This window comes from Poecilia reticulata, chromosome 23 (assembly GCF_904066995.2).
Source record: "Poecilia reticulata chromosome 23, P_reticulata-male-v2, whole genome shotgun sequence".
NCBI lineage: Eukaryota > Metazoa > Chordata > Actinopteri > Cyprinodontiformes > Poeciliidae > Poecilia > Poecilia reticulata.
In genome coordinates this window covers 15,094,030-15,120,483 of record NC_088852.1, presented here as the reverse complement: position 1 = coordinate 15,120,483, position 26,454 = coordinate 15,094,030, and the positions used below count along the sequence as shown (strand labels likewise).

The 26,454-nt window shown below is 40.5% G+C and overlaps 3 protein-coding genes and 2 long non-coding RNA genes across 6 annotated transcripts; 3 read left to right on the top strand and 2 right to left on the bottom strand.

Annotated features, from left to right (window-relative positions):
* Positions 1-4,252: 4,252 nt before the first annotated feature.
* Positions 4,253-10,090, bottom strand: LOC103459615 (uncharacterized). The gene is made up of 7 exons (XM_017302706.2): positions 7,528-10,090; positions 7,323-7,424; positions 6,877-6,993; positions 5,346-5,582; positions 5,038-5,249; positions 4,827-4,951; positions 4,253-4,733 (listed from the first exon to the last, which is right to left on the bottom strand). The coding sequence occupies exons 1-7, from the start codon at positions 7,595-7,597 to the stop codon at positions 4,592-4,594; spliced, it is 1,005 nt and encodes a 334-aa protein (XP_017158195.2). The 5' UTR covers positions 7,598-10,090; the 3' UTR covers positions 4,253-4,591.
* Positions 10,091-11,706: 1,616 nt separating this feature from the next.
* e2f7 (E2F transcription factor 7) lies at positions 11,707-18,589 on the top strand. 2 transcript variants are annotated; one of them, XM_017302701.2, is made up of 12 exons: positions 11,707-11,796; positions 11,943-12,251; positions 12,362-12,521; positions 12,607-12,846; positions 12,964-13,119; positions 13,207-13,350; positions 14,379-14,537; positions 14,635-14,719; positions 14,975-15,314; positions 15,981-16,146; positions 16,244-16,638; positions 17,244-18,589. In XM_017302701.2, exons 1-12 carry the CDS (start codon positions 11,707-11,709, stop codon positions 17,397-17,399), a joined length of 2,400 nt encoding a protein of 799 aa, XP_017158190.2. In that variant the 3' UTR covers positions 17,400-18,589. The 2 variants fall into 2 exon arrangements, with proteins under 2 accessions (XP_017158190.2, XP_008399571.2); XM_008401349.3 differs by having other exon boundaries at positions 14,972-15,314.
* LOC145550146 (uncharacterized) lies at positions 12,045-20,928 on the bottom strand. Its single transcript, XR_014086010.1, has 5 exons — positions 20,349-20,928; positions 17,255-17,472; positions 13,199-13,338; positions 12,558-12,803; positions 12,045-12,164 (listed from the first exon to the last, which is right to left on the bottom strand). It is a non-coding gene; the product is annotated as an uncharacterized LOC145550146 (long non-coding RNA).
* A 3-nt stretch (positions 20,929-20,931) lies between these two features.
* csrp2 (cysteine and glycine-rich protein 2) lies at positions 20,932-26,454 on the top strand. The gene is made up of 5 exons (XM_081603811.1): positions 20,932-21,048; positions 22,806-22,974; positions 24,025-24,154; positions 25,579-25,672; positions 26,271-26,454. Exons 1-5 carry the CDS (start codon positions 20,937-20,939, stop codon positions 26,345-26,347), a joined length of 582 nt encoding a protein of 193 aa, XP_081459937.1. The 5' UTR covers positions 20,932-20,936; the 3' UTR covers positions 26,348-26,454.
* Positions 24,161-25,546, top strand: LOC103459617 (uncharacterized). Its single transcript, XR_532781.2, has 2 exons — positions 24,161-24,640; positions 25,124-25,546. It is a non-coding gene; the product is annotated as an uncharacterized LOC103459617 (long non-coding RNA).

Below are 26,454 nucleotides of genomic sequence, written 5' to 3'. Positions count from 1 at the left end.
TTAATATGGTATTCTAAGTCCTACCAACCTGTGGTACCTCACATCATATGCTTTTAGATTTAAATATAAACTTGTTGCAAAAAAAAAAAAAACACTCTAAAGCCTAAAAATGGTCAAACCTTTTTTTGTTTGTTTTGGGTTTTGTTGGTGGTGGTTTTTGAAAGAGTCAATTTATTGTTCTATTACTCTCCAAGATTTTGTTTAACATCAACAAAGATTTGCAGATGGGTCTGTCATTAAGCTTTGAGGCATCCAAGATCCACTTTAATCATGCCTTGAACCCAGCAGACATTTAAAACACGCAGGACACCAAGAACACAAAGTTTGGGGCTATAATGTAAACATTTCTAAAAGCTCAAGTACTTTTTTTTGGCAAAGTACTGTAAATGATGTCCGTGCTTTGGTGGGATCAAAATCAATCTTAAAAGGCCAGCACCGACATAAATGATAGCATACTATTGTAAAAAATGTAGAGTAAAAGGATAAACATGGAATCTTGGACAGTTGATAGAACTCAAGAGCCGTTTTGACGGTACATTTTTTTGGCATTTTTGATGTACTCTAATCTGACATTGACAGAAGTGAACCTCTGGCTGTTATTGGTCTCAAGGCTGTTACAACTGCCATCTTTGAACCTCTCACAGAGTGCTACACTGGTCCATCACTTTAGAATCATGAGCAAAGATATTCCTATACGTTGCAATAAGAAAAGTGGGTACTAGGGTCTTTGTGACAAAATAGCCTTGTTATAACATCCAGCAGTCGTAAGTCTTATTTCCTTTGCCCACAGTATATTCTGTTACAGTGCTACAAAATAAACAGATTTGCAGAAACAACCTCATGGAACAACAGCATCTGAACAGATTAGCTATATTTAACCTTTAACACCAGAAACTGGTATTAAAGTTAAAAGGAAATTAGTGAGTTTAATCTGATCCTCTGTGTTTGGTTCATGTCAACAAGGTTTAAGACGTTCAGATCTTTGTGTGGTATAAGCCCGAGGCCGAAAAACCTTTTAAATATTTGTTCTGAAAGGCAAAAATACAAAACTGTAGTTTTTATAAGCAATTTCCTTGGAGTGGATTTGGATACCCTCAAACATCCACAGTTCCAATAAAGGTTAACTGGGTTCAGCTTTGCCTTTTACCATAATTGGAACTGAACTGCTTCTGTTCAAGTGGGACATCTTGTGGCTCTTTTAATACATCACACCCTCTGAACTAGGGGTGTCAAACTCCAGTCCTCGAGGTTCGGTGTCCTGCAATGCTCAAGTGTTCAACACACCTGATTCAAATGGATAGATTACAGCAGAGACACATCTAAAAGTTGCAGGAAACCTATGTTTTAAACCAATTACCCCATCAAAGGTTCTCTCAATACTTCTCAAACTAGCATTCAGTATCCTGAATTACAGTAAGAGCCTGTGTCCATCAGTGCGTTCAAGACTTTCACCTCTAATTAATTCAATACTACCAGCAAACAGGTGGAACATGCCTCTTTATGTATCTGACTTGTTTGTCCAGCACGACCCACAGATCCTTGAGTAGATTGTTCCCCACACTTGTTAGACAAAGTTTGAGTTTGGTGACCTTTGAAGAAAACATCATCCCACTGAGCAAGACTGACGAGTCATGCTGATAGAACTGACCTTTCAGGTGATAAGGGAACAGAACAGTCTAAATCAGTCTATGCTCCTAAAAATCCCCTCATTGGATTTTTGTCTTTTCTCTTTTTAATGTATACATGTAATTAATATTTTATCCTTGCTGGTGGGTATTTTCTACATCTTTTATGAGGAGGCAACTTGGAAAAACAAGTTGCCTCACCAAAGGATACCCAACAAGCTTGAGTTAAATGTTTTGTTGTTGTTTTTTTTTTGTTGTTTTTTTTTACTTGAGGACTGACATGTTTCCAAATATAATAATAATGAACAGAAGGTGGTAGAAATGTTCCTCTGATCAAGTCTACATGATGATGAACTTACCATGAAGCAAGGTCACTACATTTCCAAAGTTCACCATTGGACTTTAGTCTTTCAACCCTGGAGTCCTTTAAATGATAGCAGGCCAACTTTGTAAGAGTCTTTATGTGTCTCTGAATGTTCAGGTCTGAGTCAATCACTACACCCAAATTTCGGACCTCATCACTAGTTTCTAGCTATAATAACTGGAGTTGCATGCCGATTCTAGATCATTCCTCTTTAGATGCAAAGATAACTTCAGTTTTGTTCCTGTTCAGCTGAAGAAAATTATGGCACCTCCGTGCATTGATTTGTTCTAATTTTTTAAGTGCTTGGATGAGTTCAAAGTCATTTGGTGATATTCTAGAGTATCGTCTGCATAGTTATGGTAACTAATCTTATTACTTCTTATAATCTGAGCTAGCAGGAGCATCTATGTATTAACTCCAAATGTACAGCCAACAATAACTTTGCTGTTGGGCTTTAGTTAAATACAGGTTTGCTCATATCACTTTTATGGTGCAAACTAATAGGTATGATCTATGAGACTTGAATGGCTAACAAGTATTTTGGGGAAAGTGAGTGATGAGAACATTATGGATTATGACGTTTGGATGGAAGATGAAGCAAATTACTAAGCATATCTATGTCAAGTTAGTTTCACTCTAGAGTAGAATATCTGGCTTTTGTGTAGCAAATTAAACAATCTTTATGTCACCATGAAAATGTATTCACGAGGCATCTACTTTGGAACTAAATGTATAAATTCTGATAGTACTGTGTTTCATTCAGCTAAAAAAAAAAAACTAGCCTGACAGAACTACTATCATTCACAAATAACTGACAAAACACATTCAGTTGATGAATGAAATTGTTAAACTCCTGTTTTGAAATTTCACTTGTACAGTTTTAAAAACTGAACACCCAAATGAAGCGTTCAAATGAAGATTTCCGGCTGGTCACTTGGTGTACTCCAGGATGACATCAGCCTCAGTCAAAAGCCTCTGACGTCCCAGGTCGTAGCTTGTGTGCTTAATAAGCACACAAAATTCAATTTGACTCCAACCTGTACCCAGTGGAACCAAGATGTTTCCATGACATCAACATCTGGACAACTGGATTTTTCCACCCAGGCGTGCTGCAGGAGTTTGGTGAGGCTTTCTGTTGAAGGGAACAAAGACGCCGACAAGCTGACCATCGACACTTATATCAGGTGCTACAACAAATGCTGAAAGACATGATTTTGCCGTGAAGTAGGTCTGTTGATGTGTGTTCACTCTTCAGCATGCAGTTAGACCTCAGCTGAAATACATCAGCTCCCCCTGCAGGGTGTTTCAGATCAAGACAACCGCCTCCTTGATGAATGAGGCATTGCTGGCATTCAGGCAGTAGATCTTGTAGGTGTCTGTAACTCCCACTACTTGATCTGTTCCTCCAGCATCAACCAGATTTGAATCTTGTCCTGAAAAAACAAAGAAGAGCATCGTGAAACAATTGAAAAAAAAATTGAACCGGGCTAGTAAAACTTGTCTATTTCTCACCAAAAGTTGAAAAAAAATCCTCAGCTGCAAATTTGTCACTGTTGAGTGCCTTGGAGTTGATGTGGGGCATGATTTGTTGTTCTGTCTAGTTGCAACTACTTCCAGCTGGTTCTTTGTTGGGGCTCAGCGGCTTCTTCGGTCAGTGGCTTTAGTGTCATGTCTAGGTGTTCGGGTTTTGAGGGTTTGGCTGATTCTTCTGGGTGGTGGAGGATTGGTGAGTTGGTCACCAGCTACTGCTGGTGATCCTCAACTATACATGAGGATCTTTCAAATAAAAAGATCCCTACAAGCCGACTTACATCTCAGATCATCAAAGACTGCAAGCGTCACACCATCACATTGAGACACTAGCGCACTAATAGACAAGTTTTCAGAGCTGTCATGGGGGGAAAAAAATACTCTAACAAGAACCTGGACAAGAAGATGTAACAAATTTATTAAAACTTTGCAAAGTGAGAAGAAAAGTACAGAGTCAAAGGAGTCTGTGAAAAAAAGTAGGGGCTGTGTTTGGTGTTAAAGAGCATAGCTTTTATATTTTCCAGGTGGGGAAAATAACACGAAGATTAGTCTCAAGAATCAAACATCCATGCTGTTTTATGACACTTTAATTGTTTTAAAGTTTCAAAAATGCAAATACAAAGGCAATGCAATTTGACTTCTATTAGAAGAATGTTGATCAGGATGAAAACAAGGTTTGTCGAACTTTATTGCATAACTTACCACATTATTACGTTATTATTTAAAAAAAAAAAAAAAGCGACCCCTACATTTTGTAATCATGCATGATGCAGCAGAAACTATTACAATATGTGCTCAAAGATTTTACTACATTTTGCATTTTACATAATGTGGTTGTAAATATGTTTCATTACATATTGAAGCCAGAATTGATTACACTATTACATATTGAGGCGTTACAACACAGCATTACAAACCTCCCACTATAGTTAAACAGGAGGCCCAGGCTCCTGTTTAAGCCTGGGCCTAAACATCACCATACATCCTGTGTATTCTGATGATAAAGCACACACAGGACTGAACCACAGAAGTCATGAAAATAGAAAAGTTTCAATTGAGGACTTCCACCTGGTTACTTGGTGCATTTCACAATGAAACCTTCCTCAGTCACAAGCCACATATACCCCAGATCGTAGCTGGCGTGTTTGATCTTCACAGACATTTCAATTTTCTTCCAACCTGTGCCCTGTGGAACTTGATCAGAGATGCCAGTTCTGGGAAGGGGAAGGTGCTTTTTAGTGGCTGCTTTAAAGTAAATCATCTCTGTACTTTCCACATTTGGAACACAAACATATTGGAGGGTTTACCTTTCGTAGAGCAGTCCAAGTCGATTTACAACAAAGACATTTCCGTCACTCCCAACTTCAACATTTACTGCCTCTCCATCCACCTGGATCCAGTTTCCAGGCTTGACGCAGGAGTTTGAGATTTGCTGTCAAAGTAAACAAAGGTAGCAACAAGAACATTGGTGAATATTATAATAGGAGTTACAGAAAGAGCTCGAAGACACGAGTTTACCGTGAAGAAGATTGATTGTTGTGCGTTCACTCCCCAGCATCCAGTTGGAGCACAACTGATATAAATTAGAAAACCAGCTATACCACTGGTCCAGTTTATGATCTCCTTTATGGATGAGGCTTTGTTGGCAGTCAGGCAGTCGATGGTGTCGCCCTTAGCAACTCCTACTACCTGACCTTGTCCTCCTGCATCTACCTGCTTTAACTCCAGACCTGAAGACACAAAGAACAGCATCACAAAAAAAAAAAAAAATGAAAATGGGAACCAGGCCTAACCTGTAAAATCTGTCTCTGAAACATAATACTCACCACGAGTAGGAATGAAATCACTGGCTACAAATTTATAGACTTTGTTCTGCTGGTCGACTCCCCAGATCCCTGCAGGTCCCACTGAGACATGCTTAAGAGGCACAGAGCCCAGTTTGGACCAACATGATCCACTCAAGAAGAAGGCGCTGGAGTTTTTGTCTGTCATCACAACCATCCCCCGGTCAGCATCGATCTGGGCTGCAGGAAACTGCTGTGGAGCAGCGCTGCAGTTCCAACCTGTCGCGAAGAACCAAATCATAAAATAAATGCATAAAACACATTTTTGTGCATAAACTTGCCTTTAACGTCATTTTCTGCCAAACCTTCACAGCGTCATGACCTCCTGATAGCAAAGCAAAAAGCCTCTCTCACCTTTTGAACAAGGCAGGATGTTTGAGAGGCCCAAGTCAGGCCTTTGGCTTCACTCCACGGCCGTAGAGGCTGGGAACAGCCAGGCAGTTCTAAACCAACCCGAGGTTTACTGGACCAAACAGGCAAGGGGTCGACCAATGCGTAGGGTTTTTAAACTAAATAGTTATCACCGTCTCTGATGGTTTTTGCTTGTGTATCGTTTTTAGAACCGAGCACACGTAAGCTCTACGGTCAGTTTATTCTGATTTTACAACAAGATAATTCTAGATAATAACAATCTAATTATAATCTACAGATTAACAAAGTGGTGCCAGGTCCACAGTTGAATGGTTGCCACAGGAAATAAAAATGATTTCTACATAACGCCGTAAAGAGAAGGTCGGATTTCCTCCAAAGTGATTTAAAGGATAAAATAAGCACATTTCCAGCTTTCACTAATCACTTTGTTACATTTTTCTAACAGTTGACACTGATGACTCCTAAACCAGTCTTCTAGTCTTGCTTATTTGGTGGCAAGTGGATAGAAGTAACAGACATGTCATGTCATGTTTATACCCCAGACTAATAGAAAGTCATGCTGACTTTGTTAAACCTAATTTCTCAACCTTGAATTTCTTTTCACCACTGGACAAATGCGCCAAGATGAAAGATTACATTTTGTTGTCTAACTACAGAAGCGCTAATAGCACAACAGTAACTTAATTATTGCACAATCAAGTTACTGTCACTGTTACCTTCAGTTGGTAGAAAAATACTGAATATGTCAAACATGATTTAACTCAGATCTGACTTGGATATTTAATGCCTCGAAATCGGGCCTCTCTGTTTTTTCCTTCACTTGCCTGCCTGTTTTGGGGTCGTCACAATTCAATATTTCAAACATTATCATTATCATCATTATTAAAATGCTCATTGCCAAGCAATATAGCTGCAGTCAAGTTAGTATCACGACATTTGAAGTAGAAGTCAGATTGTTTGACCGTGGCAGCTCCGCTATATCTTTAGATACGAGTGGCAAAAAGAGTTACAACAGTGTTTATAGTTTTTGTATTCCGTTGGATTGGGGGGGGGACCCACGCAAACAAAAACCTAAGCTGTCCAACAATCTAAAATATTAATTTTACTGATTTCAATACAATTTTTTGCTATTTTGACAAACCTCCAGACACTGGCAGCTTTTTAACCATTTCGGTGAGGTCAGCTTTGAGAGTGGCACACGGGTTGTCATTGGTATCGTTGGTCGGGTTGTTGGAAAGATATGCTGCCAGGTAACGAGCTGAAATATACCAACAAACATGTTTGTGAAAAGAAGAATCATCTTATTTTCACTTGAAACGTATAAAACAGTTTAGTAATTGTGGTCATGTTCAAGCCTGTGCCTGCAAACTGTTGTGCAGTTTAAAGAAAGGAACGGCAATGATGCTGCTGCGATCTGGACCAAAGTGGAAAAACCAAAACCAAACACATGTAATACTTACTTTCACTAGGCTTTGTCCTTTAAAACCCTGATATTTAGTTAATCTGATTTCAGAGGGGGCTGATGACATTAGTATCACTGCAGCAGTTTACTCTTCCCATATTTAAGACAACTAGAAGAAAACTCACAGTGTACGCCGAGGGCGATGAGTCCAGCCAGCAGCAAAACATTCAGGATTCCCAAAAATATAATTACTTCTAGGTAAAGTCTCACCTTGGAGCTGCTTGAACCTTAGCAAGCAAAATTCATATTATTAATATTAACTTAAAATAATAATAATAATAATAAAATTATGATAAAATACACAATGTATTTCTGTTATTTCATTCTTACCGCTGTCATTACATGTAGAAGTTTGGTAAACGGATTCTTCAGGATCTAAGTTCCCATAAGTGCCTTCCATTGCTTGATGCTCAGCGCCGGCCGTCTCACACCGACCATAAAATCTGCTGCAGTTGTTAAGTGAAAACTGCAGAAAAGAGCTATGTCACCCAAAAGGAAATGCCATGATTAGAGATAATGGCAGAATAAAGAAACTTGTGGCCAGTTTCAACATAAGTTTCCTGAAGGTGTCATCGGTTTCATAATTATAGATTTGCTGATTTTCCTCTGAGTTTCTTTAGCTTTGAGTAAAATTGCTATATATCTTTCAGCTCTTGAACTAAAGATACCTCTAACTTCAGACTTTTCTTTGCCATTTCCCTCTTGCTAAGTTTGCTCCCTACACACTATCTGAAAAGTAGGTCCCAAATATTCTTACTTTTTAATCTTCTGTATAAGAGGTTTAATTGTAAAAGAATCACCAACTCATTGTGTCTCATTTACTTCGTACTTTTAAAGCAAGTATCTTTATCGTGTTTTTGTGCCGACTGGTTTTGGAAGTATATCAGGAGATTTAAGGAGGGGGGAACGTTTGTTCCTTTTCTGAAAATTTAGCAGGGTAGCTGTTGCTGTACTTGTTGTACTTAATTATTCCTCTACAATGTGATGGTTTTATCAACAAGGGGGAAAAAAATGCTCTGGGTTGACTGGAGCACCAAGCACAGCTTTACTGATCTAGCATTGTTTCTTCATGATTATTATTATTTTTGCCACATTTCAAAGAGTCTAACTTGTTGCCACATATTTTAAGTCTTAAATATGCATCCAAGTCCAACACTGGATATCCATCAGAAGAATTCATGTTTATGATTTTTTGTTGTTGTTGTTTAAACGAGTCTATTTTCTAAATATGCTAAATATTCATGCAATGGTCAAAATACATGTTACTTTTATATAAGACAAATATTTTTTTTTCTACTAGCAAAAGAGCAAAGTAATGTTTATTATTTTCCTTTTGCATCACTTCAGAATTGATTAATTTTTTTACAAAGAGAAATAAATTTAATTACCATGAAATTTTAATTTATGAACGAATAAGGTTTATGACATAATAGTTTGATTTTATTCCCTTAATAAAATCATCATGCATAGGCTATATATAGGCTATATATTTGTGTGATATTACTTTTTTTTTGGTGATATATGCCATGTAAGAGAAAAAAGAAATTGAAAATAGAAGAAATCAGTGAGTGTGGCATTGTTTATATTTTATAGCATTTAAGTGTCACCCAGAGCCCCAACTTGAATGTAATAGATAATCTGTGCAGGAAGTTGAAGATTAGGGCAAATTGGCATCACCCTGATCCATTCACTATTTAAAGGGTATTGCATACTTGTTGACTTGCCAGATTTGTAAAAATGTACATTTAAGTAAAAAAAAAAAAAAAGTTATTGGTAAGGAAATAATGTAAAAATGTCAAAGTCTAAGTCCTCTAGGTGTGAGTGTGATCTGGGATTTAGTTTTTCACCTACACCAACATTTCCAAACATGTCTGAACCTGTTCCCATCAGCTTCACCTGATGCTCTTCAGTAATGAGTCAGAGAAAGAACAAAAGGCCGTGCACTTGGCAGAAACACTGGCTGCCTTTCTGACACTTTAAACCAAGAAATACATGAACACTACATTTCTTTTTCAAGTCAACCTGAAGTAAATGCATTTGAACTGACACCCCGTACTCTAATCGCTCTCAACATTCATTCATCTATCCATCCATCTATCTCTAGCAGGGACAGGTCATTTGGTTATGTAGTGTGAAAAAAGAGGGAACAGAGAATTTATACTGCAATGCAGTGCAGTGGTTCAAGAAAGAAGTGAAGTTGTGTAAGATATTTTAGGAAACAATACATTCAAAGTTTTTTCCGTCCACAGTCATAGTCAAAGCGCTCGAATATGGCATATGAAGTGGATATTATGCAAACTATAGGGGTTCGCGTTCTCTCCCACATTTATTTGCATGTAGAGCGGGACCTGTGGTTTCTCTCCCGCTGAAACTTTTCGCGCTATGGTCCAGGTATTGGCAGCGCCATTCTTGTAAACCCCCACCTGGCAGCTCTCACTTCCATCTGTCTTTCAGTTTCAGACATTAATTACATCCCAAAGCAGAGACAAACGTCTAGTCGATTAGTTAAAAGCGTTATTGGCGGCTTTTGTAGGCTATGCGTCTCTGTGGGAGTTGGAAAGAAACAGCGGTGCAACCCAAAACTATATGTAGAAGAGCAAAGATCGTTGGTAAGGACGATGAGTTACTCTTTTCAAAGCCCTGGCGTCCAAATTATATGTGTACAAAATGGTTATTTTTTATCGGACAAATATCCCCTAATTAATAAAGGTAATAACCACGAAGAAAGTATTTAATAGTACGACATGATTTGGAGTGTTGGTAGTGTTTTTGTTGCCATCTCAACGAAAAAAATTAAACATTACTCACAGTATTCAACAATTATTTACGTTATAATACTTTTTTGTTTCCAATATTTTTGATGAGTTTCATAGCTCATCATAAACAAGATCATAAAAAAGATCAAAAAAAATATTGCTGAAGATCCCGTTTCCACACAAAAAAACGCATCTTGCGTTTTTTGTATAAATGGGATCTTCGACGACATCGTAAGTTAGGAAGCAGGGTGCGAAAACATGTACAGAGTGAGACGTCGTTTTTTTCCCCCAAAACCTATCTTGAAATGAGCGCGCCGGCTACCCCGCCACCAAAATCAAAGGCGTGGTCGTTCAGCCTCTTATTCCCTAGGAAGCTCAGAGAGCAGTGCTTTTGATTGGCTGGAGCCCGGTGACGACACCAACCAACGCGGTTTCCGATTGGCTGGAGCAATCCAGCTGCTTCAGAGCGCCAGAAAACAAGCTTGAGCGGGTGTTGCTGTTCAAGCGGGGCAGTAGTACACAGTGTCCGCTCTCTGGTTGACACGCAGGGCACACATAAGCGGTTAGGAGTTGCCCGCTAATTTTAAAGAGGGAAAGAAGCGGCTATGTTTGGCTGAAGCAACTAACGCAGTGACAAGACTGTGACCCACATCGGAATACATCATTAATTTCAACGGTCACAAAAAGGTGAATAATTGTGCATTTCTTCCAGTGGTTTCCTGTTATCTGTGTCATGGTATGCTGCTCCACTGACCTAATACCTTCAGCTAAGTTTACAGTTAAAGTTATTTTTTATCTCTTTTACTATGTGTAAGTCACAAATAATGTATTTTTAGTTCATTGGTAGCTCATGTAGTGAAAGTAATTGGGATTAATTTAGCCGAACTGGCCCTTTTCTGGTTAATAGCGTTAGCGGTATAAGTTACGTTTCTGATCGGATTAAACTTTGATTTGTTGCAGTGTAACAACACATTAAGTCTCTTATCATATGGCACAGGTTATATCTCAGCAGGGTAAGCTTAGAACATGTTAATAAGGGAGCGAATTAGCTTGCTGTTAGCCCGCTAGTTACCAGATGTTTGCGCCAAATTCTTCTGGACGTGTAGCCTGACATTAAAGCTACTCTTCCGCGGTGTGATTCTTTATTACTAACCCATGTACACTGGCAATAAAATAGATGGGTAACGAAGTATGGGTCATATTTGGAGGATTTGCCAAGACAAAAAGTTTTCAAAAGCATACAGAAGTGCTATTTCTGGTTTGCATTCAGTTGGGTCATGATATCACATGAGGGACGATCAAGTCAGTAGCTGGATTTTTTTGACGCCTTTTCTTTCAACTTGGAGATTGAATGTTCTAAATTCCTCACTCAGAAATATGATAAAGCATTCCTTTTATTTATTCTCAGACATGAGAGCTGAGCTCTGTGCATTAAATCACATGTGAGTTGAGGGGGAGACCCAGAAGTTGCTGAACTCCAAGATCACTATCCAATATGCTTCGCATTTGAAGTGTTAAAGTTGTAGGTATAAACCAGGGATGAACAATATAACTAGTATTTATGGCAGCATTTATTTATTTCTCTTGCCCACAGCCATCTGAATCTCTATGAAGAAGTGTAATTTCTCTCTGATTAACAAAGTATTTTTGAATTTGAAAAAAATAAGGCTGTTTCATAGCTAATAAACTACAACTAAATTTTGTTTTGTGAATTCACGTCTGAGCACTGTTACTTTTTTGACAGGTATTACAAATGGAGGTGGAATGCCTGGCACTGAAAAACCTCACAAGTGTGGGAAAAAGTTTCTCTCTTCCTAAAGAAGATGGGAGCCAAGGGGAAAAGGTGGGCTTGGATGTTCTTTTTACTGCGCCTAGTCAACTGCATCTAGTAAAATCAGATGCAGAACTGTTTCAATCCAACTTTGAGTTTACGCAAACACGCAACAAGTACAAACATTCCCGATTCTCACCGACCGTTCTCTGTTGAAGGAAAACGTGTGTTTAGAGAGGAGGAGGTCCACCCCGCTGAAACCGTCAGAGTCCAGCGTTCCCGTTTTCCTGGTGAGCCGGAAGGCGTCGACCTCCGACCTGGCCCACATCACTCCCATCAAGTGTGGGGGCCTGGCCGAGCCGTGGTCGCCCACGGCCAACCTGAAGGTGCTCATCAGCGCCGCCAGCCCGGACATCAGAGACAGGGAGATGAAGAAGGTTCTGTTCAGACCAATAGAGAACGACAAGGACCAGGTGGTAGACTCAGAACCAGCGGTGGAGGATGCAGAGGTAGAAGACCCAACTCAGGTATTTGGACCCCGGAAAGATTGGCAGTTAACTAAAACTTAATAAACATGACATATTAAGGGATGGAAAACAATTATGGAGTCTTCTTATATTTTGGTGTTTTTCTATAGTTTGAAGGGGCTTTTGAGGAGGATGATACAGAGAAGAAGCCGAGCAGGAAGGAGAAGAGCCTGGGTCTGCTTTGCCAGAAGTTCCTGGCTCTTTACCCCGATGACCCACCAGCCCACAGCCCCATATGGATCTCACTGGATGAGGTCGCAACCAATCTGGGTAAGTGCATGAAAGCGATCAGGAGAGCAGCTTTACCTTTTTACAACCCAGGGCCAAATTTCATAAATTCCTCTGCGCCTGTCAGGAGTGGAGCGCCGACGGATCTACGACATCGTCAACGTCCTGGAGTCGCTGACCATCGTGGGCCGGATGGCCAAGAACAGCTACACCTGGTATGGCCGACAGCGACTGTGGAGCACGCTGGAGGTGCTGCAGCGGAGGGGCCGGGAGCAGGGCTACCATCTGCAGATGGACCTGCCCGCCGACGCCAGGAGGTCCGGACTGAGCCGGGAGGAAGATGGAGGAGATGGAGATTCAGGAAATGGTATAAAAACAAAAAGACAATGAGAGAAATACCAATGTTTTTGGCATTTGTTGATTAATTTAAATTTCCTCTTCTCAAATAGCCTGTGTGTGAACTTCAATCTGCTTCGTTCTACAGCTGCGGGCAACAGAAAGGACAAATCTCTGCGCATCATGAGCCAGAAGTTTGTCATGCTCTTCCTGGTGTCCAAAACTCAAACCGTTACCCTGGACGCGGCGGCCAAAGTCCTCATCGAGGAGAGCCAGGACTCCTCGAGCCACAGCAAGTACAAAAGTAAGAAAGGACCACAACGCGACACACTGTTTGGGTCCAAAATCGGAATGCAGTGCAGAAATGTTTCATGTTTTTTTACCCGTTTAGCCAAGGTGCGGCGTCTGTACGACATCGCCAATGTGCTGACCAGCCTGGAGCTCATCAGGAAGGTTCATGTCAGAGAGGAACGAGCCAGGAAGCCGGCCTTCAAGTGGCTGGGGCCCGTGAAATTCAGCAGCTCTGGAAATATGGGTAAGAGTTAAAGAGAAACTCAGACACAAAGCTCAAATACAGCCAGAAAATATCTGATCATCTGGATTTTACTGAAGGAAAAGTGGAAGAAAAGATCTGCTGAATGGAATCAGCTTATTTTAAGCTTGAGTGGTTGTAAAATGAAAAAGCTAATCAAACCTGGTTGCACTCACAATAACACTCAAGTGTGGACGTTGTTACTAAGTGAAGAGGACTCAAAATTAGCTACTTTTAGTTATAAAGGCATGCAGCAAAACAAACCGTTTCCTGTGACATTTTCAAGCATGTCTGCGGTTCATGCAGGTGAAAGAGAGCAAAACTAACAGATAACAGGAAGTAGGGGCGTACCGATTGCAGTTTTCTGGCCAATCACTGATCTTCAAAAAGATCTGGCCAATAACAATTTTATTTTGCCTGAAAGGTTGCTAAATGTAGCTATAAATATAGCTAATATAGCACAGTCCCTAAGTTGGTGACTACAGTGGAGTTTCTGTTGTTAGCCGCCCATGTGCAGATGTGACCTTGTGGGTGGGTTTGTCGGGTTGAATTTAAGACTTTTGCTGAGGTCGGCAAGATCGGTTAGATAAGATTGGTTTCTTAAGTATCGGCTGATCTCCCAAAGTTGAAGAAATCGGGCCATTTTATCAGTTTACGTCTAACAGGAAGGCTAAACATAGTGCAGCAAAGTAGATCTTTTTATGAAGAAACACAATGCAGAGTTAAGGATTTACATTCTCGAATGAATTCACATAGTTTTAGTAATGCTAACCATGCCATTATAACTAACATATAGTTAAGCTATCATGAAATATGAACCCTATAATTACTTAGCCTTTATTTTAGAATAGTAAAACTGCTTTGCAAGCTTTTGCTCAAACATCATAGCTCTCCCAGATAAATCAGAACCAAGCTTAAAAAAACAATCACCACAACATTCTGATTGGTGCATCTGCATCAGACATGCATTATCCATAGCTTTACCTAAATTTCAGTACCATTGCATGTCTTTATTTTTATTTTTTGAACAGGAAGCACCGTGGATGTCACACAGAGCGAAGCCGCAGCCAACGAGGACTTGAGGAAAGCCAAGATGGCCCGCCATTCCTCCTTCACCATCACACCTGCTGCAGCCGGTGTGCAGAGGCAGGTCAGCTCCGCCCCCAGCAGCCCGCGCCACCACCCAGCAGGTACCAATCACACGAGGATGCTAGCTTTGACTGATTTTTTTTATTATTATTTTTAGCTCAGAACATGCAATTAAATTAGATATTCTGCACGCTGCAGGTATCCAGAATCAATCTTTGGATTACTCAAGAAAGACCATGACCAACAGCTCCGTGGGTCAGCTGCAGTGTGGGGGCAGCACAGAGTGAGTTCATACTAAAACATTCTTAAACGTTTTAAGAGCACCTTGTAAAAGAATTTGTAATATTTCATTTTTTGTCACATTTTTGCTGCTCTACAACCAGAGTTCAATGCTTTTCTTTTTTTGTTGTTGAGATTTTATGAGACGAACCAACGGGAAAGAGTAAAGCAGAAGGAAAATTAAACTAATTCCCAATGGGGTTTTGATTTTGGACTTTGACTAGGCCATTTTAAACATACAGTCGTCTCTGTCCAGCAGTTGCCTCGGCATGCCGCTGTACGCCCAGCTCACACACACCACCAGCAGCTCCCTGTCTCCGGGCTCCACGCACCCCACTGTTGTGGCCACGCAGCCCTGCCCAGAGCACCTCCTCATCCCCTCCCCACACTGCCTGGCCTACCTGCCCAGCCTCTCACACCCCTCCGTCGTCGTGCTCTATAAGCCGCCGGAGCAGCAAGAATGGGCCCCTAAAGGTCAGAGGTCAGCCAAGACGGAGCTTGAGGACGAGGGGAAGAGGAAAAGAGAGTCCGGTGAAAGTGAGGAGGGGGAGGCGGTGTTGAAAAAGAAGAGCAGATCTGGTTCAGAGACGTCTGAAAAGGTGAGGGGACAGTTTGTGGCGTTTTGGTTCAATCCTGTAGAGCTCTCTGCTCCGTGCATCCTTAAAAAGTCTTCAATTCATGCATCTAAAATGAATTAAAATATCTTAAATTTAATTAAAAAAAACAATATGCTAATCACAGGTCTTACATTTTGTGGTAGCAGGACTACTTAATCTTATATATTCTATGTACTCTTTTTTTTCTTGTGGGACTTTTCTGTCAGACAAACGTTGAAGTCGCTTCTTTGTGTATTTTGTGACTTGAGGCGGTTGAAGTTACTGGTAAACTTTCTGCATGACATTTATTAGCAGGAACCATTGGTTATGGTTCCTGCAGTGGAAACAAAGGTAGGCGAAAAACTAGCTAGGCTAAAAAAAGATGGCTAGTCAAAAGAGCCAGTTAGCTGGACGACGTCCGTCTTTGGCATTGGATCACTTCTGTTTCCAACCCATACAATGCTACATTCATTCTGTGCAAAAACTCTTGGAACTACAGGGGTTAAGGTCCTTTTTTGTGTACATTTCTGACGTTATAGGGGTCTTAAATTTCATTCCTAATGGTCTTGAAAAGGTTTTTAAAAGTCTTTATTTTGAATTGGTGAATCCTGCAGAAACCCTGTGTTTATTAAAGTCTCATCCTAAATCTCTGTTTTTGTTTCTGCACAGACTGGAGCTCAGTGTCAAAGAGACGCAGCAATGTTCTCAGAGACCGACAACACTTCTGCTGTAACGTGCCCCTCTGGCCAGCAGAGGGCCACAGAGAGTCGTGCTGGCCACAGCATTGGGGAGAACACACAGCCATCACACTACCTCTACGTCCCCAACAGTGCAGGTAAAACATGCCACACTCAGAAAGCAGGCATTAAAAATATAAACTTATAAGAATAAAGAAACTATAATCTCCTTTCTTCTCTGTGTCTCTTACTCAGGATTAAACAACTTCAACTTCCTTATCCCTGCTGGACAGCCTGCAGCCAGCCTGTCTCTCCCTCCCAGCAGTGTGCCCACCATGGCTCTGCCCTACGTCCTGGTTCCGTCTGCTGCGCTCTCTCACTACCCCCTGGTGGCTGGCGGCGTACAGCAACAGCAAACGTCCGATAATCCCAGCGGTCTGCGTTTCAGTCTGCCCACCATGATGTCCCCCACCGCCTTTATGGTGGGGACGGCGCCTCATAGCGTAATGGAGGCATCAGAAGTCAGCTTGCAGCATCTTCCATCGCCGGTCACTCCGGAACAGAGCAGACACCGCGTGTCGGCAGCGGGGACGCCGCGCTCTCCCTCAGGGCCCAGACAGAACGTCGGCGTTAGCACACCAGAACCTTCGGTATGGACCAGCTATTGCCCTCTGTCTTTCTCTTTCTTCTGCTTCCATCTTCAAATTCACTCGTACCAAATTCTGATGCTGCCACAACCATGCTTCATGTTTGTGCTGCATGTTACATTTTGTTTGTTGGTCAAAACGTTCTGTTTGGGTCTGGTCCAACCAAACCACTTATAGCTTTACGTACACACCTTCATGGGTTCTATTTGAAAAGTTACACAGTCAAAAATAACTTGGATTATTTAGCCTGTCAGAGGACAAATAAAATTGGAACTAACTTCTCAAAGTCATATTTATCACATTTTAATAAATGTCACAGCTCTAAGTATCTAATTATCTATCTATCCAACTATCTTGCTCCTAACTAAATACTTGACTTGGAGGCAAGTTTGATATGGAGCTAAACTTTTAGCTCCAAGCTAAATTTTTAGCTTGCTCAGTATGTATTTGGTTTGAAAATAAATATTTAGTTTGCTAATTTAGTTTGAAACCGTGACTTTTATGAATTAATTAACAGGCCAAATTATCGCTAGTATTTTTTGACAGTTGAACTTAATAAATAACACTCAAACCTCCGCTCACATCTTTCTTCCGCTCTCTTTTCACAGACTCCACATACCCCCAAGGAAACCACAGCGTCCTCTTCCAAAGCGTTCTTCCAGACCCCAGGAACTCTGGGAAGTGTAGTGAGTGCTGTGCCAGCCGCTCGGAAAAGAGGCTCCGCACAGAGGAGACTGGACGTCGGCCACTCCGCGGCGCCATGAAGGGAGAGTTTGCGTTTAGGCAGCCACTCTAAAGTGGGGAAACATGAACGAAAGCTTTTGGTGCTCACGTTTCCTGGAAACAAAAGAGAGAAGAAATGTTTTAGCAAAAAGAAAAGACTGATGTTTATTTTTTTACTATGTATCACTCTGAAGATATTAGCAGATCAAATATGCCTCGAGGTTAGATTCCAGGACATTTCACGGTAAATTAGCCAAGCAGTATTGCCAATCTACTGCCCTCTCGTGGTGGGGGTTGGTAACTGCTGTTTTTTTTTTTTTGTTTTTTTTTTAATTTTTATTCAGCCTTAAGATTCCCTCCCATACACGATCAAGCTACCTAATTCTTCCTGTTTTATGTATTAAAGCCCAACTAGTATTTATACTTTAGCTAATATATGTTAATTACAGAAGCTGTAATGGGACACTTAGCTTTTCTTTTAGCACTAAACATTTATACGTAATATGCATCTAATTTTAAAGAGATCTTTAGCTGGCCCCCTTTGTATTGTGTTACATGAAGAAGGTGTAATAGGAAATCTGCTCTCGGTTAGTGGTAGGAACGACCTCGTTTTAGACATTTCTGTACAAATCACTAAAGCCTTAAATGTTTACAGCCTTTCAAGTTGATATTCCTCTTCAGGAGGAGGATGTTACTTATTTTATTTTCAGGGTAAACCTCAAAAGCCCAGCGCTAATACTAAGAACGAAATGTGACGATGCTCTCAGGTACTACAATACTGGTACTGAATGAAATGTATTTATATCAGAGTACTGTAACAGACGTACAGGGGAATCGATCTTATGTGTTTTTAATCTTTGTTCTCACATATCCAGCAGCCGTACAGATACCTGTGTTGGATGTTGACAGCTGAGAAAAGAATGTCGTCTTTAACCACTGTTTCTCTGGTTGGTCTTGCTTCCAGTCAGCCCAGCAGAAAACCTGGTGCTTATTCAGGACTTAGACACACCACTCTAACCAGTGGGTGTGTGGGTCTCCATTTTACAGGTTAATGTCAGTTATTAATATTCCTAAATAGCCATTTAAAGTGTTCATGAGCAGAATGTGGGTTTCTGTGTTGCTCTCTCACTGTAGCGCTGCTCTCTGTGGTTCTGGGAGTGTACCGGTTTTTCTTCGATGCATTTTACAAGCTTCGTTTTAATAAAATGTGTGATGTTTTTTGTTTTTTTTTTAGTTTTGTGTTACCCGTGTGTTTTCATTCTAACATTCCATTCAGCCAACAAGCAGCAACCAGTTTTTATCAGAACTTAGTGGAGGACCAAAATATGTCTGGAGGATTTTATACTGCAAATGGAGAATTTAAGCTAGGTTCAGAGCTTTGGATGTTGCTTTATAACATAATCCAGCTTTAAATTTCTCAACGAAAAAAATGTTTTTCTTAAAAAGATTCAAATAAATTTAAGAGCATTATGTGTTTATCCATTACACACACAAAAAACGTATTGACATTTTTTTGGCCAGTATTCAAATTAGATAATTTTATCCAAATTTCCACATTTAAGTAAATAACTTTGACATTTTGATCTTATATATATCTCATATCTGCATATGACCAATTGAAAAATATAAATTTACATAAAAGTGTCCAGGCTAAGAACATCAATACCGACTCGTTGAAGATACTCGAATGATAGACGAGTTACGACATTTATTTTTACTTTTGGATCAAAGCAATGTTTATAAATTTTTTTATTTTATTTAACTGAATTGTAGTATTCTCATTTCATTTTCACGAAATTTGATTCAGTTGTAAGAAATAATTGCTTGAAATACTCCTAGGAACATACTAAATTACAGAGAAACTGTGGTATTACATGTTAAAACGCCATGTTGTGTCAGTTTTTATGCCGAACCCAGGGCTCGGCGCTGCCTCGTACCGTTGCGTCACACTCCGCCGGTGGTGATGAGGCTGCTCCGTCAGGTGCGCTCCGCCCGCTGCGTCAGAGCTGACAGTAAGTGTTTCTCCCCAAGTGCTGAGCTCACTCCTCCGTGAAGCTCCTCCCCCCCGGTGAAACAGTAGAAATGTGGAATATGTGGCAGTTCGCCTTCGCAGTTAACAGTCTGGAACCTCCGGGGAAGCGTCTGCATTCAGGTTTAACGTGCAGCAGCAGCGGCTAAGCTTTTCTAACCTCCGGAACCAGGACTACCTTTTAATTGGTAACTACAATTTAATTTTAGTTTTCTGTCAACTAGAACACTCCTAATGATAAAGTTACCATGCTTGTGTTTATAGTATTGAAGGTAATATTTAGCTAGGTGCGGGGGCTGCTTTCCAGCTGCATTTGCTGAGTGACGCAATGTTGATTTTTTTTTTTTTTTAGTGGATATAACTCAGTTAGTCGTAGATTTTTTTTTCGCTCAGCCTAAATATAAGGCACATAATACATTTCTTAAAGCTCAATTGCAGTGTTTAAATGAACATTTTACTCTTCCACAATGCTCGAGTTCTGTTGGTGTTGGTTCTGGAAAACATCGTTAATATCCACTAATTGTCCACAGGCTGTTTCAGGTTCCCTTATTGGGAATAATTAGAGAAAGCGGGATCAACTTTCCCACTTTAAACCTTAATACAGCCAACCTTTACTTCCTATTGGCCCGTTTCAGTGAACGTGCACCTTACGCAAACCTGGATAAGTATCTAAAAAAGGAAACGGAAAAATGTATTTTCGGACTGTAACCCACTTTATCCCATCCGCAACTTTGTTCATTATTCATTCATCTGTTTTTTTTTTTTTTTAAACAAAAGGGATTATGGGAGAATACTTAAATTTCTCATTCTATTAGAGATGTTTTTATCTGGCCATCTTCCATTCAATTTGTGTGGGAGATGTATTCATATTTCGATATTAAATGACCTATTCCATTCTTTAAAGAGTCATATCCATCCTCCAATCTCTTCCAGGGGGGGAAAAAGTATAAAAAGAATCTACCTTTTCAGACTTTATTCACCATCTTCCTTTTAAAATGCTCTACATCCATCCATCCTTGCAGCTTCCACATTGAAATATTGCAAACAAAGGCTAATAAAGAAAATGCTGCCAAAAAAAAAAGTCAGAAAAAATATGTAGCCACCCTGTAATCACCAACTGCTTGTCTTCTCTCCTGTTACTTTTTAGTAGGTCAGAGTTCACATAACTGTCATATTTTCATCCGTCGAACAGGAGTGAATCTACAAAGCCTGAAAAGAGTGTAGCTTCTCACTCGGACTCCGTCATCCGCTGATCCCAGAGCCGCTGCCGCCTGAGGCATGGCGCCTCGCGAACATTCCTCTGGGTATTAGTCTGCCCTCTTGTTTGGGTTGACCCTGTTTGCACAGCTTTGTTTTTATTTTCCTCCGTGTGGCAGATGCGGCCATGATTTGGGGTTGATGCCTCAAATGATGGACCGTTAGCGCAGTAACCGCAGGCTTTTATGGAGGGGGGCCAGTGCAGTGTCAGAATGCAGAACGGCCTTTTGTTGCAGGGCATGTCAAAGCAGGACGCTCACAATCTCTCCATCTTTCCATAGAAAGACGCACAATGCCCAACTGGGGAGGAGGCAACAAGTGCTCGGCGTGCCACGGGACGGTCTACCACGCCGAGGAGGTGCAGTGTGACGGGAAGAGCTTCCATAAATGCTGTTTTCTCTGCAGTAAGTACATCTGGAAAACACACAATGGGGAGAGGGAGGTTTTATGAGAGCTCCGCTCAGCGTTCGTGTGAATGGGGGGGGGGAGAGGAGAGTAAATAAGTCGTACCGTCACGTAGCAAAAGGATATTACAGTGTTTATGAGGTCATAGATAAAATCTGAGAAGTTTAAAAGATAAGGATGTGTTAAGTGTGTGAACTCGCCACGCCAAGCAAGTTGAAACTTGAAGCAAAGTCTTGCCAATTGCAAAAGGTGGAGTGAAACTTCAGCTAAACCTCAGAGGATTTATAGCAAAAGAAGAGAATTTCTGACTTTGAAAAGTCAAAAAAATTCCTAGAAAAAAACTCAAATTTTGATTTTCTGAAGGAAAAAAAAAAACCTGGGACATTTCAGAATTTAAAAATATGTTAAATGTTCGACTCCTACAATTTTTTTTTCCTAGCAGGTTTTTGACTTTTCAAACTTTGTAAATCTGAGATGTCAGAAATCTTATGGGAAAAACATTTCTGAATGTTTTTTTGTAAATTTTCTATTTTAAATTTGTTTCACAGGAATGACTTGGCTACATTAAGTTTCACTTATTTATTTTTTTCATGTTTTCACTTGTCATGGTGAATTTACACACAGTTAACATCCTTATCTTAAATAGCCTTAAACATCTCAGATTTCATCTATGACCCTGTAACTGCTGTACAGTCACTTTTATTATAATAAAATCCACACACTTACCATTTTAAATTTTATGTTTCAACGTAGGAAAGCCCACAAGACTCCACACTTCATTATTTAGCCTCTTAAGTCTGCTTATAAAAACTCAGAAAACTGCTAGAGTCCAACTCTTCATCACCGTCGGAAGAAGTGAATACATTAAAGTTAAAAAGTTGTGGCTAAACTCTTGTGTGTCAGCACATGGCACCATCTGATCGGGTGTTAAGCCGATAAGTTATGGAAATTTGCTGCATTTATTTGTTTATCTGGAATATGGGGAGATGTGTGTTGGTTTCACAGCCATGAATGGTCATGGAAGCTGAACTCTGTCTCACCTCTTCAACAACAGGATTTTTTTCTTTTTTTTTTTTTTTGCTCAGGTTATTGAGTTCACTTTTTCTTTTTGTGGAACGGCTGAACGATTTCATCCCCGTCTTGAACTGGCCTTGAAGGAACCCTGATTAGGAGGATTACACGTATCTGTAGACGAGAAGAAAATGATCAAAGCTATTTTTCACCTAGTTTAGAGAACTTGCTTTATTAAATCTTTTTTGTAAACTCTTGTGTAGAGGTCTTTTTAGTCCTTCCCTTTGTTTCTCTTGCACCATGAAAGACGTCTTTATTTGCAGACTGTAGAAAGAGGGGCCCTCATATGACTCTGTACTCATTGTCTGTTTGCTCACAGCCGAAGCCTCTGACCATAAAATTGATGATGTGACTGTACAGTAGTGAGGAGGAACAGTAAACACTGGGCCTAAACCTCAGAGATCCTCCAATTAGAGCAAAGACAAACAAGATGGAGGGATTGGACATGCTTACACCATAGAAACAATGCTCACCAGAAAAGGAGTCCTCCTGCCGTTCAGTGAAAATCTTTGGCAAATGTTGGTCTGACTTTATTTATCTGCAAATTAAGGGAAACGTTTGTATTCTAAAGAAAAGAGAGGAAAAAACCCCTAAATGACCAGTCTTTTAAGTTTTTGAAGCGTTTTCATGATCTAATCAGAAACGTTTCAGCTCATGACCCCTGCTTCTTTGGGTGTGTCCCCAGTGGTCTGCAGGAAGGGTCTAGACAGCACCACGGTGTCCATCCACGACGAGGAGATCTACTGCAAGTCATGCTACGGGAAGAAATACGGACCAAAAGGCTACGGCTACGGTCAGGGAGCGGGAACGCTCAACATGGACCGAGGCGAGCGGCTGGGAATCAAACCGGAGGAGTAAGTTGGCCAGCCCCATCGGTGCAGAATGATTACAGAATTGTTGTTTGCTTTTGTTACTAGGCCTCTTTTTGTCGTTCTAAATCAGTCCAATTTTCAACTCCAACCTGACTCTTTGCAGTTTTCCACGTTGTTTCCAAGTTTTTGTAAATGAGCAGTCACAGGACCTAAGTGGAGCAGCGAGGTCGACGGGTTCTGTGGCTCGTTATGTGGAATGATGCTTATTAGATGTGGCTGCTGCCTGAGACGACATGTCCTCATGCCAACCGACTTGATGTTCTGCTCAAACACTAGCCAAGCTTCTCGTGGAATCAGTCATAATGGCATTGCTAGCATATGTATCATTTTTTTATGTACAGCAAACATCAGCCTCACACACACACACACCGATATATCAGGTGATTAGTTATGAAAGAGTTGATTATGCAACCCAAAGAACCCTGTTCTCACTCTGCCCTCTGTCCTTCACAACAAAGACCCTCATTCAGTCATCTCTCAATAAACACTGGATCAGGGCTCCTAGAGTGGGGGAAGACTCAGGTTTATGCTTCTCTTTAAAAGGAAAAACATGTTTATTCCTTTATTTCTCATTTTTGTCACAATCAGGGTGTCTGTGCGTCCTTACAGTCTTAAAAAGTCATATCTAAAACAAGGCTCTAAAATTTCTTAAATTCATAAACAGTAAGTTAGCCTTTATCACAGGTCTTACATTTTGTCTTGACAGGTCTATTTTAATCTTGCATTGTGGTTTTTCTTGTGGGATTTTTTTTTTTGTCTTGCCGAGTGGCATTCAGACCCATTCAGACACATTCTAAGACTTGAGGCGTTTACTTTTAACAAGCCCTTGGTAGCTAGCTAGCTTTTTTGCACTGATCATGGCTAAGTGTAAAATTATCACTACTTTAAAAAAAAAATCCTAAATTTGAGGTGGTGAAACCTCAAATTTAAGTGGAAAATAACAATATCTGATTGTCAGATTCTTAACATCGATAAGAACCTGTTGAAAGGGATTTATTACTCCAATATCGTCCAATTTCTTTCCTCCTGTAGGACCCAGACTCACAAACCTACAACCAACCCCAACCCGTCCAAATTTGCCCAGAAGTTTGGCGGGTCGGATAAGTGTGCGCGGTGTGGAGACTCGGTCTATGCAGCTGAGAAGATCATGGGGGCAGGCAAGGTGAGGCCACCACAACTGCTAGCATTAGCTTTGAATGAAAACTTCCATCTAATCTTTTAAAATCAAAATACAATCTTACAAGTTGCATTGTAATTGCATCGAGTCCTTGAACTTTTGACATTATTTATCTGTTTTTATTTGTAAAAAGTAGAAAAATCTGAGAAGCAGCTCTGTGTTGATCCGTCACCTAAAATCCCTATAAATCAATATAAGCTTATAGCTGTGATGTACAGGGTCTCCATGCATCCTTAAGTCTTAAATTCATGTAACAAAAATGAAGGTCTTGAAATGTCTTACATTTTTAAATGAATTTTAGTCTTAAATATGTTGATCACAGATCTTCAGTTCTGTCTTGGCAGGACTACTGAATCATTTAATCCTGTATATTCCAGGATTTTCTACCAGAAAGTTTGCGTTTGCATTCAGACATCTTGATCGCGTTCTGTGTCTCAAGATGGTTGAGGCTACCAGTAGCTAGCTGCTGATGTATCCCTTCTAGCTAACTTTTTTTTTTTTTTTTTGCATCCATCATGGGTTAGTGTAAATTGATCCCGTTGGATGGATGATGTTTGAACATTTTTGTGGAAACAAAGGTCTTGAAGCCTTTCATTTGAGTTGGTGAACCCTGCAGAAACTCTGTTATAACAAAGTATGAAAAGGTTTCAACAGGGTGAGCAGTGATGAACCTGCCAATGTCAGTGCTCTGATGATTTACTACAGATGAGGTCACCTTACACATTAGGAGATTAATGAACCATATAAACAAATCCTCATAATAATTGTTTGCAGAGAAGATGTTTTTTGTTATTTAGAGACAGACCAAAGTATTTCCTCTAGCTGATGGGTTGTGGCTTCACTAAAGAGCTGATTTATGGGTCATGATGTAACCAGAAGCAGAGTCGTTAATGGTTTTCCAGATGAGAGCAAAGCCTTCAAGTTGGTGCTGAAACCCTAACCTGTAATTTCCAGAGTAATGAAGACACAGAGAGGAGCCCCAGGCTGCTGGGAAACTTTCCTTTATGGCTTTTAATGGAGGAATGTAGAGGTTTCAACCTACATCTGGAATCTGTTAAAATCACTTCTGCCTTACAAATCTATAAGGAGTTGTAAAGTTGATTTTGTGTGTGTGTGTGGACATTTTACAAGACTTTTGTGAATCTGAAGGATAAAAGATCTGAAAACTGAGGCAATCTAGCATGAAGAAAATTAGAAAATGGCGAGTGTAATAAAGTTTAACTCCATGTTGATGACTTTTGTCAATATCAATAAATGGCTGTATGCGAATGTATTGTAATCAAACTGGCAACCGCAACTTATTGCCCCATGTGCTGGGCAGCATAATCATACTTTCCTGTGCAAATGTAAATAAAAGTGAGCAGAAATTGAACTAAACTGTCACTTTGTTTGGGCTTCTCTCTACGTAGCCGTGGCACAAGAACTGTTTCCGCTGTGCAAAATGCGGCAAAAGCCTGGAGTCGACCACTCAGACCGAGAAAGATGGAGAAATTTACTGCAAAGGTAAGACAGAAATGAATGTGATGTCATCAGTCATTCTGATGTAGCTTTGCTTTTTCTTTGAATAATCTACTGTAATAATCTCATCCTCATGCAACAACCAGATGACTCCTGAAGGCAATTTTCTAAACTAGTAGAGTGGGTTTATCCTAATTCACAACATGACTTTACTCGTAAAAACAAAAATGCTGTAGGCAGAAGCAGAAAACTACATTCATCATCGGTAAGGTAAGACTACAGCTGCTGACCTCTGAGAATCTGGTCCTCTTGGTGTTCGTCACGTTCCTCTCCTCATATCAGCCTTAGTTTTGCCGGTTTGGCTGGATTCCATCAGCTTGGTCCCCGTCCAGACAGCGTTGTAGAAACATCCATTATTGTTGCTCTCCCTCACCACAATGACTCACAATGGTTTAGTTAAGCAGACGACACGCACAGACGTCAGCACATGGATGTTTGCTCTGTGTCAAAATGACGCCTGGCACTGATCAGCAGTGATATCTATCATCTCTTTAAGAGATCAGAAAAAGGCACATTGCCGTTGACAGATTTAAAGCAGGGCTTGGTTAGGAAACATGTCAACATTTCTTACCGTCTTCTGCAGCTTGCTACGCCAAGAACTTCGGCCCCAAAGGGTTCGGCTACGGCCAAGGAGCCGGCGCTCTGGTCCACGCTCAGTGAAGCCACTCCCCTCCATCTCCAACTTGAATATTTTCTGACCGCTTAGTATCCTGATGTCCTGTTGTGCTCAAAAAAATGTGCTGTTCTAAATAAACACATAAACCAAA

Excerpts from the sequence above, each read along its gene's own strand:
- LOC103459615 (XM_017302706.2), bottom strand. The coding sequence starts at position 7,597 with ATGGAAGGCACTTATGGGAACTTAGATCCTGAAGAATCCGTTTACCAA. Across the intron at positions 7,425-7,527 it reads TTCTACATGTAATGACAGCG|GTTCAAGCAGCTCCAAGGTG; the intron begins GTAAGAATGAAA and ends TTGCTTGCTAAG. Across the intron at positions 6,994-7,322 it reads CATCGCCCTCGGCGTACACT|CTCGTTACCTGGCAGCATAT; the intron begins GTGAGTTTTCTT and ends GGTATATTTCAG.
- e2f7 (XM_008401349.3), top strand. The coding sequence starts at position 11,707 with ATGGAGGTGGAATGCCTGGCACTGAAAAACCTCACAAGTGTGGGAAAA. Across the intron at positions 14,538-14,634 it reads CCCGCGCCACCACCCAGCAG|GTATCCAGAATCAATCTTTG; the intron begins GTACCAATCACA and ends TGCACGCTGCAG. Across the intron at positions 16,147-16,243 it reads CTACGTCCCCAACAGTGCAG|GATTAAACAACTTCAACTTC; the intron begins GTAAAACATGCC and ends TCTCTTACTCAG.
- csrp2 (XM_081603811.1), top strand. The coding sequence starts at position 20,937 with ATGCCCAACTGGGGAGGAGGCAACAAGTGCTCGGCGTGCCACGGGACG. Across the intron at positions 24,155-25,578 it reads AGATCATGGGGGCAGGCAAG|CCGTGGCACAAGAACTGTTT; the intron begins GTGAGGCCACCA and ends CTCTCTACGTAG. Across the intron at positions 25,673-26,270 it reads TGGAGAAATTTACTGCAAAG|CTTGCTACGCCAAGAACTTC; the intron begins GTAAGACAGAAA and ends CGTCTTCTGCAG.